The sequence below is a fragment of the Leptinotarsa decemlineata genome, unplaced genomic scaffold (assembly GCF_025532065.1).
Source record: "Leptinotarsa decemlineata unplaced genomic scaffold, Ldec_3_MD MMD2_tig00026282_RagTag_RagTag, whole genome shotgun sequence".
Lineage (NCBI taxonomy): Eukaryota > Metazoa > Arthropoda > Insecta > Coleoptera > Chrysomelidae > Leptinotarsa > Leptinotarsa decemlineata.
The window spans coordinates 19,972,863-19,992,527 of NW_027412668.1; the positions used below are offsets into that span (position 1 = coordinate 19,972,863).

Genomic DNA, 19,665 nt, shown 5'->3' on the forward strand with positions numbered 1-19,665 from the left:
TTCGGGTTTTTCGCCCATTGTCAGTATGGTGCAGCCAAGTGTAAGGATGGGCAATACATGGTTACAAAAAAAATACAAATGCACGAAGCCACCATCACCAGTAGCCAGCCGCACATTTGAGGTTTCAGTTAATAGATCATGCACTTGTGATGGACTGTTTGGAACCTTTGGTGTAGTAATGAATGTCACTGGAGTTTTTTTCTAACACCAAATTGTTATTTTTGACACCTCGACACGTGTTTCAATCACCAAGTGATCATCTTCAAGAGGAAGATTAAACTGAATATTCGATCCTATATAGTATCTTTAATAGTTCATTATTTTTTTCTTCGTTCAGGATTAGGTCACAACGAATTGAAATTGATAATAATGGTACGGCAAGTAAGGCATTTTTTTAACGTAGCAACTGCACTGAATATTTCATTCAAAAATGAAATCCACTGTCTCAATATTCGTCAACCTATTACAAAAGAGAAAAACAATCATAATACTCCAACTTCTACCTAACCACCGTATAGAAGTACTTCTCTACGGTGACCTAGCTGACAGGAGCAGGGGTGTAGAGGGAGAAAGATTGAATATCACAAAGAATGCATGTCACCTGCTCATTAAGTAAGAAACTGGTAAACGCATAGTAATCGCTCACATAATATATTCGACAACGCCGGGATCTTGAATATCTGGTTGAAATTATATCAATGGTTGGCTTGATGCGCCTGAATGGAAGCAAAAGCCAAAAACATAGAGAGAGATAGAAATAAATCACATAGTATCCGGAGAATTCATCATTCGAATTATGCCCATTATACTTGAGTCTTTCACCAAGATTCTCATCTATAAATCAATGATATTCAATTCAATAACGGATACTTGAATGCAATACATTCATTTTGAAAAAATTATAAATGAATAATGAGGTATTCATTTCAATATATTCAAAAAGGATTATATGTATTTGATTTATTTTTTGATCATAATATGGCGAATGATAACATAAAATGGATGTTCTTATTGTTTTTAGGAGCTTGATGTTAGAAAGCATTTAATTTAACTTTTCGAAGAACTTGAATATCAAAAAAAAACACATGACAACCCTTAATATGCGATTTACTGATACTGATAGGATATTTGTTCTCAGCTTTGGGGTACTGTCTGTGGTACGACAGATGAACAACATTGGTTTGAACACCAAAAACTTGTTTACTGTTTCGATGCGTTTTGTCGCCCTACCTTAGTGTTGAAACAAAAATGACTTGAAGCTTATTGAAATCAACAATTCAATGAAAGAAGTGCACATTTTGAATATATGTGGGTAGAATTCATGAAAGTACTCCCTCGCTTTTTAAAAATATAAATTTCGTTGGTTATATTTTCAATTTGAAATTTTATGAAACAGGTGTGAGACTGAAATATTTTGTCCCAGTATCACATATTTTTACAAATGAATACAATGATGTGAAGATTGGGGTACATACATATTGGCTCGAGATAGATAGCTGTTGAAGTTTTTTATAAACTCTCCTAGATTCACTAGAAATACATTACCATTTTCTGAATCACACTGCAGAAATAATTAGTACCTTAATTTCTTTGTACCACGGACTACAAGAGCTGCAAATAGAAAGGACTTTGATTTCTTTACTTCTGCATCCGAATTTCAGAGGCAGTTGAATTCGGTGTGTAATATGTAGTTTTTGCGAATGTTTTTCTGACGGAACCATGACGGAACAATCAAATCGGTGATACATTTTTACACACACACACACACACACACACACACACACACAAAGGATATGCTCCTCTGGAGGCACTGGCTAATTTTAAAGGGAATATTATTCGTATAGTTTAAAACTTAGAAGAAGAATAGAAATATTATTTTTTTTAGGTTATAATGGTTTGTGTTTATAGTATCTGTCTATGAGTTAACATTGATTTGGAAGTTACTTGTTTTTGAGATTAATTACACATTTTTTTGTCCATTCCTACTCAATTTGACAAGTCGAGAAGAGATAAGAGACAATGTCAGATGCTGAGGGCAGCAATGAAATCACAACTATTGAAAATCCCTATGCATATCTGGAGAGGGATTTTTCATCAGAAAATTTCAAAATTGAAGTGAAGAATTTACCCAAATTTTATGGCATGAATGTACTATTGTATTTATTGTTCAGTTTTCGCAATATTAAAATTTGTTTTTTTAGGAATTTCGCAAACTGTTGAATGAAAAGTTGAAACTGCACTCCAACAAAATAAAAACTACTAGAAAAAACAGCCCATATGCATTTGTGTGTTTCAGAAATGAAGAAGATAGGGAAAATGCCATCAATGTTCTTACAAACTATAAGTGGAAAGGTTATGATTTACAGATTTTGGTGAGAATATGAGAATATAATTTCCTGATATGAACTGAGTTTTTTACAGAAAGCAAAACCTGCTCCTGATCCACTGGTGAAAAAAAGAAAGGAGAATGCTGAAGATCTTCATTCTAATAAAAAAACTAAAACTGAAGAAGTTTGTTCCCAAGAAGAAAAACTTAAGAATTCAACTATTCCTTATCACAATGTGGAATATGACCAACAAGTATGTATTATGTTGATAGAACTCATAGCTTCATAGCTATTCTAAGAGTATATGGTAGTAGTGCAAGTTGAAACAATGCCAAAATTTATAAATCTTGGAAGTCCATATATAGAAACAATCCAAAAAAAAATTTTTTTTCATGACACAAATAACTCAGATGGAGCCTTTTAAAATAAATTTAGAAAATATAAGAATTTTACATGTTGCTGTGCTATCCCAATTCGATTAATCTTGGTATGTTCTCTATGCTGAAATGTAGAACTAAAATGTGAAACTGAAACACCACATCTACAATACTTTTGTCTCCAAGCATTTCACCATCCAGTTTGGCATCATCAAGGGATTAACTATACTGTTCATATATCTACCTACTAATCATCTAACATAGTTCTTCTCCTGATGATACCCATTTGACAAAATTCTTCATTTTAATTATATTTCAACGTGATTAATTGTTGTCAAAAGTATGTCTACTTTATTTTCAAAGAAATGTCCAAGACAAGTTTAAAATATAAATTAATTATAATAAAAATAAAATCGAATGGTGTTTTTTCAGTACAATATATGGCGACGGAACATTTTTTCGTCTAGAATCAAATGAGAACCATAATTCGGTGGATGATTGCTTTTGTTAGTTTCTCCACAAATGAAGTTTGAGAATTGCCATTTTGTAATTTTTTTGTGGATCAGCTTGCCAATGTTACCAAGATGTATTAATTTTATCATTTACATAGTTATCACATTCAATGCCTGTTAGCTAGATATTTTGAACTAATAGTCTTCCTCAAATGACACAATTTTTTTAGAAATCTCAGTGGATCGAATAAAGAAATATGTTATCCAAGTCCTCAGAATTCCCATGAAAGTCCAAAAATCCTTCGTAGAATTGAAATGGAATTGAGATTAATCTTTGTTGAACTATTCATCAAAAGTCATCATTTTCATGAATTTCTTCAAATTATTTATTCAATTAACCAATTAAAATCCAGCTCTCAATTGTGTTTGACTTCACACAACCAATCTGACTTTAACCCTTTCCTAAATATAGCCATCTTTTTTACACTACCAAATGGTAACAATTTGTCAGGTTTTGATCAAACATTTATTAATAACACAATTGTATTATTATATTATTAATTACATGATTATCAATAATTCTACATAGTTCTATGTACATTCTCATGTACAAACAATGAAGGTTTTTAGCTAAAAAAGGGGGTTAAATTCAACCAAAAAAATCTAAAAATCTATTTTTTTGATCAAAGTATGCAGTATTTTTTCTTCCGCGGACTCTGCATATTTTTCTTTCCAATGACCACATGCACTGTGAAGTAAAAATACTATAAACAAATCCCTCTTGATGTTATACTCAGGGAGCTTATTAGGATTTTCAAACTTTGGTGCAATAATGTATAACACATTTAAATGTTGCAAGAAAGCATTCTTGCATGTGAGTTGTGTAGTCTGTCACAATGTTTTCCACTCCAGTTGTTACAGAGGAAAAAAAATTCATACAAAATTGACCAGGCATATGATTTACTGCTCGAAAAAATGTCAGTGGAATGTAATGAAAACGAAAAAGTTAACACTCTTTCAGAAGAACTCGGAAAGTTAAAAAGTGACAATGAAGAAAAGAAGTTTAAATAAGACTTCTCAGTCATTTAAAAAAAAGAAAGTGTTTGCACTATATGAAAAAATCTAATACAATATAAAAGGGTAATAGCTGAACAAAAAAAAAAGAAAAAAGCTGAGCAGAAAAGGAAAAGAGTTAAGTGGAAGAACATTTCAGTTGAAGTCTTGTCTCCAAATGAAATAAACTCCGCCATTTTCTCCTGACTATTAGCTCATGGTGACAAATATGAAGTGTACAATTTATGTGAGAAAGAAAGCCGATTATTATTGTCTTTGTCAAAATGGTTTAGACTTTCACGGCTAAGGTTTTCAGTGTCGTTTCTTTTCGAGTTTGAAAGCCGTGGATTTTTGGAATTTCTTCCTGACGTTTCGCTGGCGCAGTGGCTAGCTTCCTCACAGGTTTAACCATTATGGCTTGCTGTCCAGTGACTACCTTTTCGTCTTTGTAAAGCGTGTTTATGCCTTGTCAGGTAATCAGTTTTATTTGTACCTGTACTCGTTCTTGCACTTGAACTTGGAACATTAACAATCTTACTGCCTGTTCCTTAAAATGGGGTTCCATATTTGATTGAGGTGCACCGCTTTTTCTTTTCGGTTGAAATTCTCCGTGTGCTTGTGGATCTCTATTGCCTCCTGTACCAGTCGGCTATGGTATCCCTGGTTGCGGGAAATTAGTTCTGTGTTTTCAAACAAAATTCTGTGGTCTCCTTCACTAAGTGCGCGTTCTGCCACAGCTTACTTGTCCGTTTGGCCTAGTCTGCAGTTCCTTTTATGCTCTTTTAGTCTTGTTCCCATGGATCGTTTGGTGGTTCCGATATATACCTTTCCACAAGTGCACGGTATGCGACAGACCCCTGCTGCTGATAATGGGTCTCTTTTGTCTTTAGCCGACCTGAGGCTTTGTTGTATCTTCCTCGTGGGTTTGAAGACTGTTTCGATGTCGTGTTTGCCTAATAGTTTTCCAATTCTGTCTGTGACCCTAGGGATAAATGGTAGATATGCGCGTGCAACCATCTGATCCTTTTTCGCTTTCTGAACCGTGGTGCCCTTCGGTTTCATGGCTTTACAAAAAAGCATTTTCTAATCACTAATCACTTAATAATAAAACAAACAACAAAAACCAACTACAAAAACTAAAAACAATGATAACAATAGCAAATAAACTAAACACAATATCAATTTCCGACCGTTTATTATAACTAATGCCATGCCCGTGGTACCATCGAATCCTTCGATATTACAGCACTGAACGCGTTGGATGAGAATCTCATCCTAAGAGCAGTTGAAGGTCTCCGTCATCTCGGGCGGGGGCCTACTGGTTATTATTCTACTGCGAATAAACACTTTTCTTCATACTCAAAAAGTATGAAGAAAAGATCCATGAGATAGGTAACATTAACATATCAGTGATTTCGTCACTAGATGTGTTAGTCACTGAGAAAAAACTTTTACCTTGAAGAGCTGAGATCTTTAAGGGAAAGGACACACAATTCTAGACACTATCCAACACGAGAGAAGAAATATAAAAAAACAATAGGCAGAAATAGGTCAATGTGTATAAAAACAGAACTAGAAATGAAAAAAAAAATTGTTATTTCTGGGCATCATGGTCAGAGGATGGGGGACATTTTGACCAGCTTGACGGAATCATATTCTGTTTCATCTATTGTAAAACCCATTGCTGCTGATGATATACTGCAATCCTTTTTGCAAAAACCTTCACCATAAAGGATGTGGTTGTAATATGGCCTCGCTGTATCCCTACCGCACTGCTGGACCGCATCGCAAGATTACAGCATACATATATCTTGATAGTCTCGGAACCTTGTAGATATGACTTGAATATCAATCAAATGATATTCGAAAATATTTTGCGGATAATAAAAAATGCATTATCTTAAAATTTAAAAAAAATCTCTCTTTTGGAGTGTGATAACTTATAAAGAAACAGTTACGTGAGAAACAGCTATTGTTTATGTTTAAATATGTTTATGTTTAATGTTTTTTTTTCGTTAACCAGCTATCGCACTCCTACGAACGACAACCCTCGGAAGTCGAAACTTTTGCGAGTTAAGGACTAACGAGGTCTTACCTTTTAACGTGTGATTCCTAACACTTAAAAAAATCAGCAAAATAATTCATAGACAAATCGAAACTTAACTTGCTAAAAGAAATAGAAAGAAAACAAAAACTGCAAGAAGAGGAACATTCTATCTGGAAAAAAGGGGTTTTCGAAAAGAATAAACAATCCTGGAATTGAGCAAGGAGTGGAACAACTCAAATGATGATGATGACGAGAATGATAATAGTATCAGAGGATGCTATCCAATATAGTCAAACAACAAAAATAATCTCACAGTTTCTTTTTTAGAAATTGAACAAAAGACTTTTAAGTTATGCTACTCAATATTCAATCCATAAAAAATCAAATTGATGAACTAGACATATTGTTGGAAAGTTTTGGTTGTTCTGCTATAGTATTATTAACAGAACACTGGTGATGGATCACAAATTCACTCAGAAAATCACATTGAAGAGTTATTTTAAATTGGTGTTCACTATTATATGATAGAACTGTCCCATACTTGATGAACATCCATTATAACGTATTAAAAAACAAACTTTAATGTTTAACATGTCCTGGTTTACAGAACCGGGACACGTATCTTCGGGAGTCACAATATGAGACTTGAGCAAAACACCATTTCAGAAGGGATTCAGAAACCAAAAAAAGATGGAAGTAATGAATTATAAATTTGGCAGCGAGAATATAATTTATGTGGTGAAACTTTTAGCTCAGTGTTGAGAAATTTCATAAGTCTATGAAAAAATTAAAAAAATATGTGGAAACATAAAAACTGAAAACATCTATACTGTCATTTGGCATAGTTGTGTTTGTAGAAAAAATCAGATAGATAAACTTATCATTTTTAAAATTTTCTATTCTCACCAACTCATAATCTTAATGAGAGAGAGAGAGAGAGAGAAAGAACTATATTGTCCAAAGAACAAAGTTGTTAGAAATACATTTATGTATGTACACATATATCTATATACACACACACACACACATATACATATGTAACACAAAGGGATCAATTCAAAATTAAATAAACACCTTAAAATAATAAAACCAAGTAAAATAATATAAAGTGCGTATACAAGTGATTGCGATATTAGTCAAAATCTTCATTATAATATTCGTCTAAAGTATAAAAAGCTTTATTTAGCAAAAAACATTTTACAGCACTTCGAAAATTTTTATATGAAGAAGTGGAGCGAAGTTATACTGGCAAATGATTGAACATTTTCCTTGCATTGTATATTATGCATTTTTTTATTAATGCGCCTTTAGGAATGGGTAGTGCTATTAAGTGGCTATTATGCCTAGTATTATAAGAGTTTGTTGAATCACTGGTAGTATTAAATTTTTTGTGCATCATACACACACTTTCAAGGATAAAAATGCATGTCAGAGTCAAGATTTTTTGATCAATAAACAGGGGTTTACAGCAATCTCTCGGTTTTGCCTTACAAATATATCTAACCCTCTCTTTTGTAAGATAAACACAGACTGTAACAAGAACTGAGAAGCATTACCCCAGAAGCAAATTCCATATCTTAGGCGGGATTCTATTACCGCAAAATAGACTGTTCTTGCAGCTTGCAAGTTGAGTTCTCTGGTAATAACCCTTAAAACATAGCATCCCGAAGCCATCCTATTACATAGATTAGAGATGTGGATATAAAAGGATAGATTATTATCTACATGCAAACCCAATAATTTACTTGATGAGACGGAGCTAATTAAAGTATTCCCTAGAAAAATTTCATTTAATATACATTTAAAGGTTAGTATGCAGGTTTTTGTGGTATTGAATGCCAGTCTGTTAGCATCACACCACTTTTTAACGATGTCTAGATCAACCGATATATTATTATATAGTTCAGTATTGTCTTTTGAGTGCCAAACAATAGTAGTGTCATCAGCAAATAGAGTTATTTTTCCTTTTGTATTGATGAGAGATAGGTCATTTATGAAGAGCAGGAACAGTAGTGGACCGAGTACTGAACCTTGCGGAACCCCACAAGATACCAACAGAGGTTCAGATCTCTTATTATTAACTAATACAGACTGGGTGCGATCTGACAAATAAGAATGAAACCATTTCAACGCTACATCTCTGAAACCATACATTTCCAATTTATTCAAGAGAATTTTGTGACTTACGCAGTCGAATGCCTTAGCAATGTAGCTCAGTTTTCAATTTCCTCTTTTTCAGTTGAAACTGAAACTGGAAGATATAAAGAAAGTTTTGAAAAAATTTGGCAGTGAACTTTCTCGTCAGAACACGGAACTGAAAAACTGGATAGAAAAACAAAAGTTTCTTTATGATGGTTTGCCTTGCGAGTTACTTGATATAAGATTTTCTGATACGACTGAAGGGTAATTGTAAATATGAATCAGCGATATCTACGTTCAAAATGTCCTATATTTCAGGTATCGAAATAAATGTGAATTCACAGTTGGAATTGATGAAGATACGAATCTGCCTACAGTAGGGTTCAGAATAGGAAGTTACGTGAAGGGTACTACAGCTGTGGGTCCTGTAGACAACCTTGTACATATTCCTGAGTCCATGAAGGTGGCAGTCAAGGTAAGAAGATATTTCTCCATAATTATGGTTTTCGTTTTGTATATAACTTCATCTTGACTTCACAGTCTCTTAAGTTTATTAGTGAGTTTTTTCTTTTGCATTTGTCCCTATGTACTTTTTTAAAACGTCTTTTCGAAACTACTCACAACCATATTAAATTGATAAACTATACATGATGGTTCTCAAATATTTTCCGATATTCAAATTAGAAAAAGGCAGGGATTTTTTGCCGCAAAACTTTTTATTTATACAATTTTTCACATCACGTGCTATACACCTTGGTGTTTTTTGATAAAATGTGAATCTTCGCCCTATCTGTCTGTGGAACGACGTTGTCATATAATAATGGACTGTCTTTTGGGAAAACTCATATGCAAAAAAAAATCATAATCTTCCAATAATAAAACTATAAACACTAGATATGTAGATACATTTCTCTCACAAAGAATACGAGATACAAAAAATAAGTCTCAACTCAATACCGTCTATCAGATTTCCAAAAAGCTTTTGATCAAGTAGGTCTTGATATTTTATTATTAACTAGCGAAACGGTCCGGCTCCGCACGGGTGCAATGCTGATACTAATTATACATATAAACATGCTGTAGGGCGAAGCGCAACCATCGACGCGCTATTTATAGGCACGCGCCGCCAGCTCTACGGCCGGTACCGCCGCAACCGCTATATCCCTGCATTTTAAATTTGTTATATATCTTCGAAAATATTTATTTAAATTACATGCTGTATTGATCAATATCAAATGCACAGTGTACTTAAGGTACTTAATTGAATAAAGATTAATGTTGTATTGCCTGAAATCGCTTTGTAAAATAGTGAAGGATAAAAAATGGTCATTGTGGGTTATCCCTAAGAAATTAACTTATACCATCATGGACTTTTTTGTAAAACTTTTCAAGGTGTACAGCACTGTAGTACACTATTCTGATCTATCTCGTAGGTTTCAGGCAGCGTTTGCAATGTAAGCGCAAAAAAATTTTTATGACATCATATTAGAGACCTCTAAAGTTATCAGTGTTTCTCTATTATATTGCATGTTATACCTTTGTCTTGAACCACTCTATTTAAAAAAAAACGCATCAAAATCCGTTGCGTGGTTTTAAAAATCTAAGTATATATAGGAACAGACAGCGGGAAGTGACTTTGTTTTATACTATTTAGTGATAAAAATTGAAGTTATAAAACCAAAAAATTAAACGAAATTATGAAATGAAATTAGTGAACTGAATTGATTTCTGAATAAATTATAATAATTATTCAAATTTGGACTAACTGGTTCATAAAAAAATAATTGAATCAAAAACAATCCTACAATTTTTTGTATAAAGATGGAGAAGTAAAAAGCCAAAAGCTTTTTTTTTTCACAAAAACTACTATCTACTAAAAATTATACTCCTTTCAAATTGAATAAATCATTATTGATAAATTCATCATCTGAATCAATTTCAGTCCCGAGCTTCTCTCCAAAATATCTTTACATGTCCCCAATCGTTCAACTAGACAGGTGCAAACGTTTTACGTTTCTCTTCAAATATTCAATTATTCATATAACGGCTTCATTCCCAGAACTCTTAGATTGGCTAACTCTTTAAACAACCTTCAAATCTTTAATATATCAGTATCCCACTTTAAAAACCATATTCTTCACTTAACCATCTAATACTCTCTGCTTGTGTTGTTGTATTGTGTCTAGTGTTACTTGCCTGTAAGAATAATATTAGTTATCTTATTAGCTATCATACTTCGGAATTGTATTATTGTTATAAATCACTTTTAATCCACTGTATTGTATCAAGTACTACATAGCACTGTACTACTTATATCCGAATTGGGCTTGCCCGTGTATATATAAATAAATAAATTTTGACTTGATTCAAAGAATATTTTCCAATTCTTGACAACATTAAAACGGAAATCAGACATGATAGTACACCTACACATGAATCATGTATTCAAAAAACACTTTATTGTGAGATTTTCACTAAACAGTTTTACATAAACGCAACACGTGTTTTGTTTCTGGCGTAAAGACACGCCAAAAAAAAATCTGTTCAAAATCTGTTTTTCCGTTAATCAGCTGTCGCCCCCATACGAACGACAACTCTCAGAAGTTGAGAAACTTGTGCGAACTAAGGACAAACGAGGTCTTACCTTTTAACGTGTGATTCCTTGTGTGATTCATTGTATGGCGAAACACGTGTTGCGTTTTTGTAAAACTGTTTAGTGTAAATCTCACAATGAAGTGTAGGACGGTAGTTTGGTGGGTTGACTTGGGTGGTAGCTCCCACTCAGTCAATCGACCGCTGTGTGAACCGGTGGTTCAAGCCTCTAGGCCGGACGATCGATTTTCACTTCCTATCGTCCAATCCTAGTTAGGAATCCCATGTTTGTAGGTAAGACCTCGTTAGTTTTCAGCTGGCACAAGTTTCGACTTTTGAGAGTGGTTGTTTGTAGGGGGGCGACAGCTGGTTAACGGAAAAATAGATTTTGAACAGAATAGTTATGAATTTTCATCAAGTATCCAATATCATCATATATCATGAATTATATGCCCATTATCTGCACATATTATGCACATATATGCATAATTATGAAGACTGCTTAATTTTACAAAATGAAATCGATTTAGTATTGTACTGGTGTCCCAAGAACCATTTACGTTTGAACAAATCGAAATGTTACATTTTATCATTTTCTAGAAAGAAGAATATAATAGAATTTTCTTATGTTATTGACATCATTCCAGTTAGTCGAGTAAATGAGATGACAGATCTTGGAATAACTTTTGATTATAAATTCACTTTCACTTCCCACATAGACCAGGCTATTTCATCAGCGAATCGAATGTTAGGCTTTATTATAAGAAGTACCAGAGAATTCAAGAATATTAATACGATTATAACACTGTTTAATGCCTATGTGAGGTCTAAACTAAAATACATCATATTGATGCTGTTCAAAAAAAATTTTCAAAATATCTGTCTTTCAAGGTCACGGGAATATATCCTCAGAGGGGAACCGACTATTCTATCCTTCTGAATCAATTTAATGATCTCGTGTGTCCCATTTTACTGTGATCTTGTCAGAACAAATAACAGTTTGAAAGCACCAGTGTCAATACTTTGTAACAACCATGTGACTGTGATATGTGCGATATTAATCACGGTTCTCAAAGTTTTATTTTAAAATGTATTCTCACTAGAACCTTTCAACTGTGATCCATTTTTCTTTTCGCTTCTTGTGATATATTTCTATTTCTACTTATTTTTCTTTTAGTTGTAGCAATCTTTTTTTTTTAACTAATTATACCGTTTTGCATATATTTTCATCAACACCTTTGTACATTTCCTGTAATTGGGTGAATGCCTGTTGGAAATAAAGTGCTATCAATCAATCAATCAATTAGGCGTATTTCCTTTTTTTCAGGTAGTTCTTTGAAACTGGTTATACCACTTTAAGTGATGCTCCTAAAAAACAATGGTTTTACATGAGGCTGTGGTTCAATATAAGGCCTATGAGTAGTCCGCTTATGGAAGTTCAGCTCTTCAATATCAGTTGACAGAGTTAATGTTTTATTTGTTTTTAAACTTAAATCTTATGTTTTTGCTTGTCGATCTGATTCTCTTCTGACATCTGCCGTTTCAGCAGATGTCAGAATATATTTCTGTTTGGTGACCGAATGCCAGTCTCCTCAAATCCCATTGTTGCTGCTCCTATGAATGCCGATCCAAATACAGCAGATATTTGCTAAAGTGTTACAACTTCTCAGGATTACATTACAACCATTTACGTTACGCAGTTTATTTCTATAGTAAAAGTTTAGAGTTTTGAAGAAAGTTACACTAAAAGGCTATATCCTATGGAAGTGTTAGACAGAGAATGACATTACACAGTTTCACAAAAATGCTACAAGTGTTTCGCCATACAATGGCTTCTCCGGTACACGTGTTGCATTTTTGTAAAACAGCTTAGTGAAAATCTCACAATAAAGTGTTTTTTGAATAGGTTAGTTATGGTGATCAGTTCAAAATCTCTATTGTTGTTGCTTTCTGGGGAATACCAACATAACTGGCACAAAAGCGTCTGCTGCAGATATTTGCACAAGGCCTGCCACTGTCTTTTCTTGATCAATAGAATTCAGTTACTATTCTGAAATATGATTATCTCCAACTTTGGAGGCAGTATGTTTAATTATATCTTCAAATTCATTTTGTCAATTTACATTGTTCAATTCATACTTTGCAGTGTAACTTTTTCCCTTCCTTTTCAATGAATGGACTTCAAGAGGTATTTATGATCCATAAACGAGATTTATTAATAATTGACGGCTTTGACAGTAACTGATGAATAGATTTTGATTGAAATTTCTACTTTGTGATAAGTTATAGTGATCCAGTTAATTTTTCATATGCATTCTAAAATTTCATTCTAGATTTTTCAAGATTATGTACGATCTTCGGACTTAAAAGTTTTTGACCCTGAACATCATACTGGGCATTTCAGACAATTAATGGCAAGGTCAGCACAGAACCAGTTGATGCTTGTTGTGGGTATTCACCCTCAAGATCTCACAGATGACCAATTAAGTGAATTCAAGACAAGTATCGTTGAATATTTCTCTGTTGGAAAAGGAACACCCGCAAAGGTTACTTCTTTGTATTTTCAGAAAATAGTCAAAAAGTAAGTCGTTGAACCCGTTTTGTTTAATAAATGTAATTATTTGTTGAACCATTTGTTATCACTAGCAAGGTTTTTGTTCCCTAGTAATTAAAATGTTCAAAAAGATGTTGTTAACAAGGCCGTTATATCTTTCAGAAATCATAGAGATGATATAGTGCCAACGGAACATCTTTGGGGCGACACACATATTTATGAGACAATTATGGGGTTGAAGTTCAAGATATCACCAGAGGCATTCTTCCAGATAAATACTAAGGGTGCAGAACTCTTGTATAAAGCAGCCATTGAATTGGCAGAGCCTTCTGAGAACGCTACAGTATTGGACGTTTGTTGTGGAACTGGGACTATAGGACTTTGTTTTGCAAATGTAGGTTTTTCAAAAGGAAAAAATATTTGTATGCTCTTATTTAATTTTTTTTTAGAAATGCTCCCAAGTTTTGGGCATAGAAGTAATTCCTCAGGCGATAGTTGATGCCAAAGAAAATGCAACTTTGAACAGCATTGAAAATTCAGATTTTTTTGTCGGGAAAGCAGAGGATATATTAGGAAATATATGTTTTAAGGCAACTGGGGAAGATGTTATAGCTGTAGTAGATCCTCCCAGAGCAGGGTTACGTGAGTAATTTAGTTTTTTCTCAATTATAATTCATAGATTACTGCCCTTTCATAAAAATCTTTGCAAATTTCTTGATGAGGCTTTTTTTAAGTACACTGGAGAGAGAGGGAGAGAAGAGAGAGAGAGAAATATACTTTGCCAATATGAAGAGAATATTCTTATAGACTAAGCTCCAACAATAAAACTGATGTACACTTTCATTCATTCATTCTGTCTTCCCCAAGAAACATGCTTCATATGAAGTATTCAATAATACTTTTAGCTTCATTTGAATCATTTCTCACAATTATTAGTTCGCTACCAACATCAAATTAAATAAGATTGACTTTTTGATACTATGGATATTTTTTGTCAATTGATGTCTGCTGCCTAATTATAGAATTGTGAAGTTTCACTTTTTATTGGCCAAGATATTTTTTAGTTTTTAGGCACAAAAAAATCCTTTGTTTGGTTTTGAGGCACAAAAAATTCTTTTGTTTGGATCTCCTTCACTTCGTATACACTTTTCTTGATAATTATGAGAAGTTCAAGCTTTGAAGATTATCTGGTAAAAAACTTTGAATTTTCAGGTGACTGACTGCTAACCACTTATATTTGCTATATTTGATTATAAATGTAGAACTCGATAATGTATATCTATGATTAATGCTCACTCAAAAAATTCAGCATCAATCAATGAAAGCAAATAATTATGAAATTGCCTTAGAAGCACGGAATGATAAACTTAAAATAAAATGACTAGTTCAAATGTGATGTATGTGAGATTTCACAAAATGAATTAGGTATTGAAAAAATGAATATTGTACTCCAAACAAGATTCAAAGTAGATTTCAATTATTCAGGAAAGGACTTTGCTACGTATGACTTGCTTATAGAATTGTTAGAAAAACAGTGTCAAGTGTCCATACCTAGTACTATGTCAAAATCCAATAATTTTTTTGATCTGCTTCTCCCTAAAAAGTTTCAACCCATAACAAACATATACAACTTATATTGAACTCTGAAAACATTTTGCATGTGGACAAAAGAAGCAGCTCTCCTTACCTTAAAGCAATCAGTCTTTGGCTTTTTCCTTTAGCAGAAAAATTAAAATGTGTACCTCATAATAATTTTCTATCCCTGTCAAAATATTTTATACAACCAGTTGTCACAATAAAGTTCAAAATAATCACAATGGAGTTCCTTAAAGTCTCCACCAATTCAAAAGTAGGTTAAAGAAAGTTTTAATGAATCATTGTTTTTATAGCTTAGGAGAATTTGATGACTTCCTTTCTAGCAGTGTTAACTGAAAGCATAGTGTTTATTGTGCTTCATTATTTTTATGTAATATTAGCGTTACATCCTCATCAATGTAATATGTCCATGTCTGTAGGTATACAGTGCATTTCTTTAATGTCACTCCACCTTTTAATTTTTTATCGGGTCAACTCAAAAAAATTGAAATTTGGGATAATGAAATTAATGCATGAATACTTTATTTTGAAATGAAATTGACAGATGAAACTTTCAAGATGGCGACTGGGCGCCATCTGGGGAAAAAAAATTAAATGGAAAGGGGGGGTCTTGTGACACATCTTTTTGAAGCTCCTGACGAACACTTCATAACCCTAGAATATGAAGTCAATATCTTTACCTACTACAAAATGGCGAAACATTTAATGATTGCCTGAATACATTGACATTTAACTACATAATATGAGATAATAAGCTTAAGGTCAATTCAGAATATGCTTGAAATGGTTGCCTTGAATTTGCCTTGACATATTTATGAACAGTCTATCAGATATTTCACGCCGAACATTTTCGAACACAGTAACGTCAATATCTATACAAATATTTATTATTCTTTGCCGTATATCCAATATTGCAGCAGGTTCAGTTTCGTACACCTTTTGCTTCGAATAGCCCCATAAAAAAGTCGAAAGGTGTCAAATCTGGTGAGCGGGCTGGCCATTCTGTAGGACCTCGACGGCCAATCCAACGACCGGGAAAAGTAGTGTCCAAATAGTTTGGTACTTGTCTGGAGTAATGTGGTGGTGCTCCATCTTGTTGGAATACAATATCCATATCGAATTCATTAGGATTCGCTTCGACGATTTCAGTGATGAGAGGGTAAACAATAGTTTCCAACATATTCAAATACAGTTTCCCTGTTAAATTTTGATTAATAAATAGAGGTCCTACAATATGGTTTCTCAATATTCCTGTCCAAACGTTATTTTTTTCTGGATATTGAGTATGTGTTTCCCGGAAACGTGAGGGTTGGTGTCACTCCAATAACGGCAATTTTGTCTGTAAACATTGCCGTTTAAAAAAAAAATTACATTCTTCACTAAAACAAATATAGTGGAGACAGGTAGAATGCCTTGCAATGGTTTCCGTGCTGATTTCGTAGAATTCTGTTCTTCGATCAGGGTCATCTTCAGTTAATTGGTGTACCATTTCGCGACGATGATGATACCTATTCGCGACGAAATAAGTAGATTGTTCAGGATTTACTACCATCTCACCAATTATTTGCACTTGCTGTTCTTCCAGAATGGACGGATGACCTGGGGGCTTTTTGTTATGGATACTACCGGTAGTTGTGAATTTGGATACAAGTTCCCTCAAATATTTTTTACAGGTAGGACAATTTGGAAAACGTTCATTGAGAATCCTTTCGGTCTCGTGAAAGTTACGCGTCGCACCGTAAATAAAAATTGCTTCAATTTTTTCTTCCATTGGACGAGAATTGACCATTTTAGAGATTGTTGACGTGGTACCTTTTTACTAGTAAAATCGAAAACTAAATGAGAATATTCTAACTGAACAATGATGTTCATTGTCGTACTGACAATTTTTGTCGTTTTTATAAACAAAAAATAACTTAATATTTCTAGTTATATCGATATTAATGTGTTTGTCCTCAGGAAATTATTAATTGTTCCGCCATTTTGTAGTAGGTGGAGATATTGACTTCATATTCTAGAGTTGTAAAATTTGTCAGGAGCTTGAAAATGATGTGTCGCAAGACCCCCCTTTCCATTTATTTTTTTCCCAGATGGCGCCCAGTCGCCATCTTGAAAGTTTCATCTGTCAATTTCACTTCAAAATAAAGTATTCATGCATTAATTTCATTATCCCAAATTTCAATTTTTTGAGTTGACCCGGTCAAAAAATAAAAGGGAGGGGCGACATTAAAGAAATGCACTGTAGATACTCTATTTTTGCCAATGTAAATGATTTTTTAACCTGTAAACTAGTACTTTAGGAGTATTTTTTTAGTAAGTGTGTGGGTTTTACACCTCACCAGACATCCAATCCATTGTATAATAGAAAAACGGATTTAATGAAATTTGATTTGATTTGATCTGCACAGCACACTTCTCACTATACCTTAGTAACATAGCAAATTACTCGAGACTATAACTATAGGCACCCGTGAGGATTAATGCTAACATACAACTGCCAAAATGATGGCAACACTTCATGGTAACATTGGAATTATATTTTCCAATTGCTTTTGAAATTGATGAAGTTTTATGTAAAGTTAATCGACACCATAATTTTTTCAAAATATTATTTTGCAGAGACACACTTGTATCGTCCTTCTATTACAAATATTTCCAAATTACAAATTTCATTTGACCTGATTTTGATTGTATCTCTTTACTTCTGTAATGTATTATTTACTATCTGTTGAGAGCACATTCAACAAATATTGATTAATAACGTGAATGTGAACGCGATTTTTGGCGGGAAAGCGCTGGTAGTAATTGCTCTTGAAACTTAACGCACACTGCTTCAGGACGGGAACATGACGTGACGCGGCCTTTGAGCTGAGACAGCACCGCATCTGCCTATCCGTTGCCTGCCTTAGTGCGCGCCCCCTCATAAGGAACTGTAGAAAGAAAAAAGAACTTCACGTCATGTTCCCGTCCTGTCGCAGTGTGCGTTAGATTCAATATGGCATCAGAGTTTCAATAGACGTTATTTATTCCTCCTTGGATTATAATTAATATAAAGGAAACTCGACCACAACTAAGTTTCAATTCTCTCTTGAATTCTCAACATTGCCTTAACAATCTTCTGATAAATAATAATTGAAGTTATTTTGTTCAACAATTTTTGGAAACTTCAAATATTTATTTGTATGTGAAATTGTTTTGTTTCAGAGAAAAGAGCAATATTTCAGATCAGAAAGATACCAAAAATCAATAAAGTAGTTTATGTTTCATGCAATCCTATGGCAGCTTTGCAAAATTTTGTGGATTTTGGCAGACCGGAATCTAAGAAAGTCCACGGAGTACCTTTGGTACCAACAAAAGCTGTAGCAGTTGATATGTTCCCTTATACTAAACATTGCGAGCTTGTGATTTGCTTTGAGAGGTGGGATAAAATTTCATCAAAACAGCTTCAATCTGAAGAGCTGGTCTCTTAGACATCAAATGTTTAGTTACATTTTCTATTATTGTATATAATTTACAAATTTGTTAGAAAATAAGGAGAAAATATAATTAAACAAATTCAAAGTTGATGTTTTGTTTACTTGTTTATATATATATATATATATATATATATATATATATATATATATATATATTAAAGTTATTTTGAAACTTGTGTATTATTAAAGAAAGTGTTCGTTTCACTTGGTATAGAAGCTCTTCGGAACTTAACATGTTGACTTTTGAATATTTCAGCCAGGGTCGATGAAGCCTTAATGCTACCAAACATGACAACTGGTTGTCAACCCTATTAACATAATATCAATGTGATACTACGTCCATTCCTTTGATTTTTTGAAAACACAGACAACATTTGGGAAAAATAATTATAAACTGTGGTTTGCATCGAATCCCAAAATGGAAAAAAATATATTTGAATATCATCAAGCAGTAGTCAATTACGAGTATAAGAGGGAGATATGCCTATATCAATAACTGGTTATATAAAAAAAACTGATGCATAAAATTGTTGACATTTTAATGAGGGGGAGGTTTAAGGCCTCCCTCCCCTATCTAACTTTTTGAACTGTACAAGATGTCAAGTTAGGTCTAAAACTTGTAGATGAAAGTGCTGTAGCAAGCAGGGCTTTACATTATGGTTAGTAGTTAATATTTTGTACATTTACTGGTATAAACTGGAGTAAGTTTTGATTATTTTTGTCTTGAAATTATATTTATCATTTGTTTGTAAATTCTGAAAACGAATATAAAATTGGCAATCAATTGGAAACAACTGATCCGATTAACAAAAATGAACCAGTATTGGACAGAGAATGGAAAGATATATCAAACGAGGTATAAGAAGGTCAACCTTTCCATTGAAAGAAAGTTGTTAAGGTCCACTGGGCATCCAGTGATGCAATACTAGCGTCTTCTTTTCAAAAAGTACTATAAATGATGCCTTTTAAATAACATATATATTCCTAGCTATATATAAAAAATTAAATATTTCAAGTTGTTCATATCAATATATCAATGGGAGAAGAAAGGA

At 33.3% G+C, this 19,665-nt stretch overlaps 1 protein-coding gene across 1 annotated transcript; it reads left to right on the plus strand.

Annotated features, from left to right (window-relative positions):
• Nucleotides 1-1,882: 1,882 nt before the first annotated feature.
• Nucleotides 1,883-18,701, plus strand: LOC111506344 (tRNA (uracil-5-)-methyltransferase homolog A). The gene is made up of 9 exons (XM_023161381.2): nt 1,883-2,148; nt 2,202-2,372; nt 2,422-2,580; nt 8,496-8,659; nt 8,714-8,870; nt 13,321-13,568; nt 13,704-13,935; nt 13,991-14,183; nt 18,342-18,701. The coding sequence occupies exons 1-9, from the start codon at nt 2,020-2,022 to the stop codon at nt 18,605-18,607; spliced, it is 1,719 nt and encodes a 572-aa protein (XP_023017149.2). The 5' UTR covers nt 1,883-2,019; the 3' UTR covers nt 18,608-18,701.
• The last annotated feature ends 964 nt before the right edge of the window (nt 18,702-19,665 follow it).

What these genes read in the sequence shown, in the direction of transcription:
- LOC111506344 (XM_023161381.2), top strand. Translation starts at nt 2,020, where the DNA reads ATGTCAGATGCTGAGGGCAGCAATGAAATCACAACTATTGAAAATCCC. An exon ending in TAGGACTTTGTTTTGCAAAT is followed by an intron (nt 13,936 to 13,990) that starts GTAGGTTTTTCA and finishes ATTTTTTTTTAG; the next exon opens with AAATGCTCCCAAGTTTTGGG. An exon ending in TCCTCCCAGAGCAGGGTTAC is followed by an intron (nt 14,184 to 18,341) that starts GTGAGTAATTTA and finishes GTTTTGTTTCAG; the next exon opens with AGAAAAGAGCAATATTTCAG.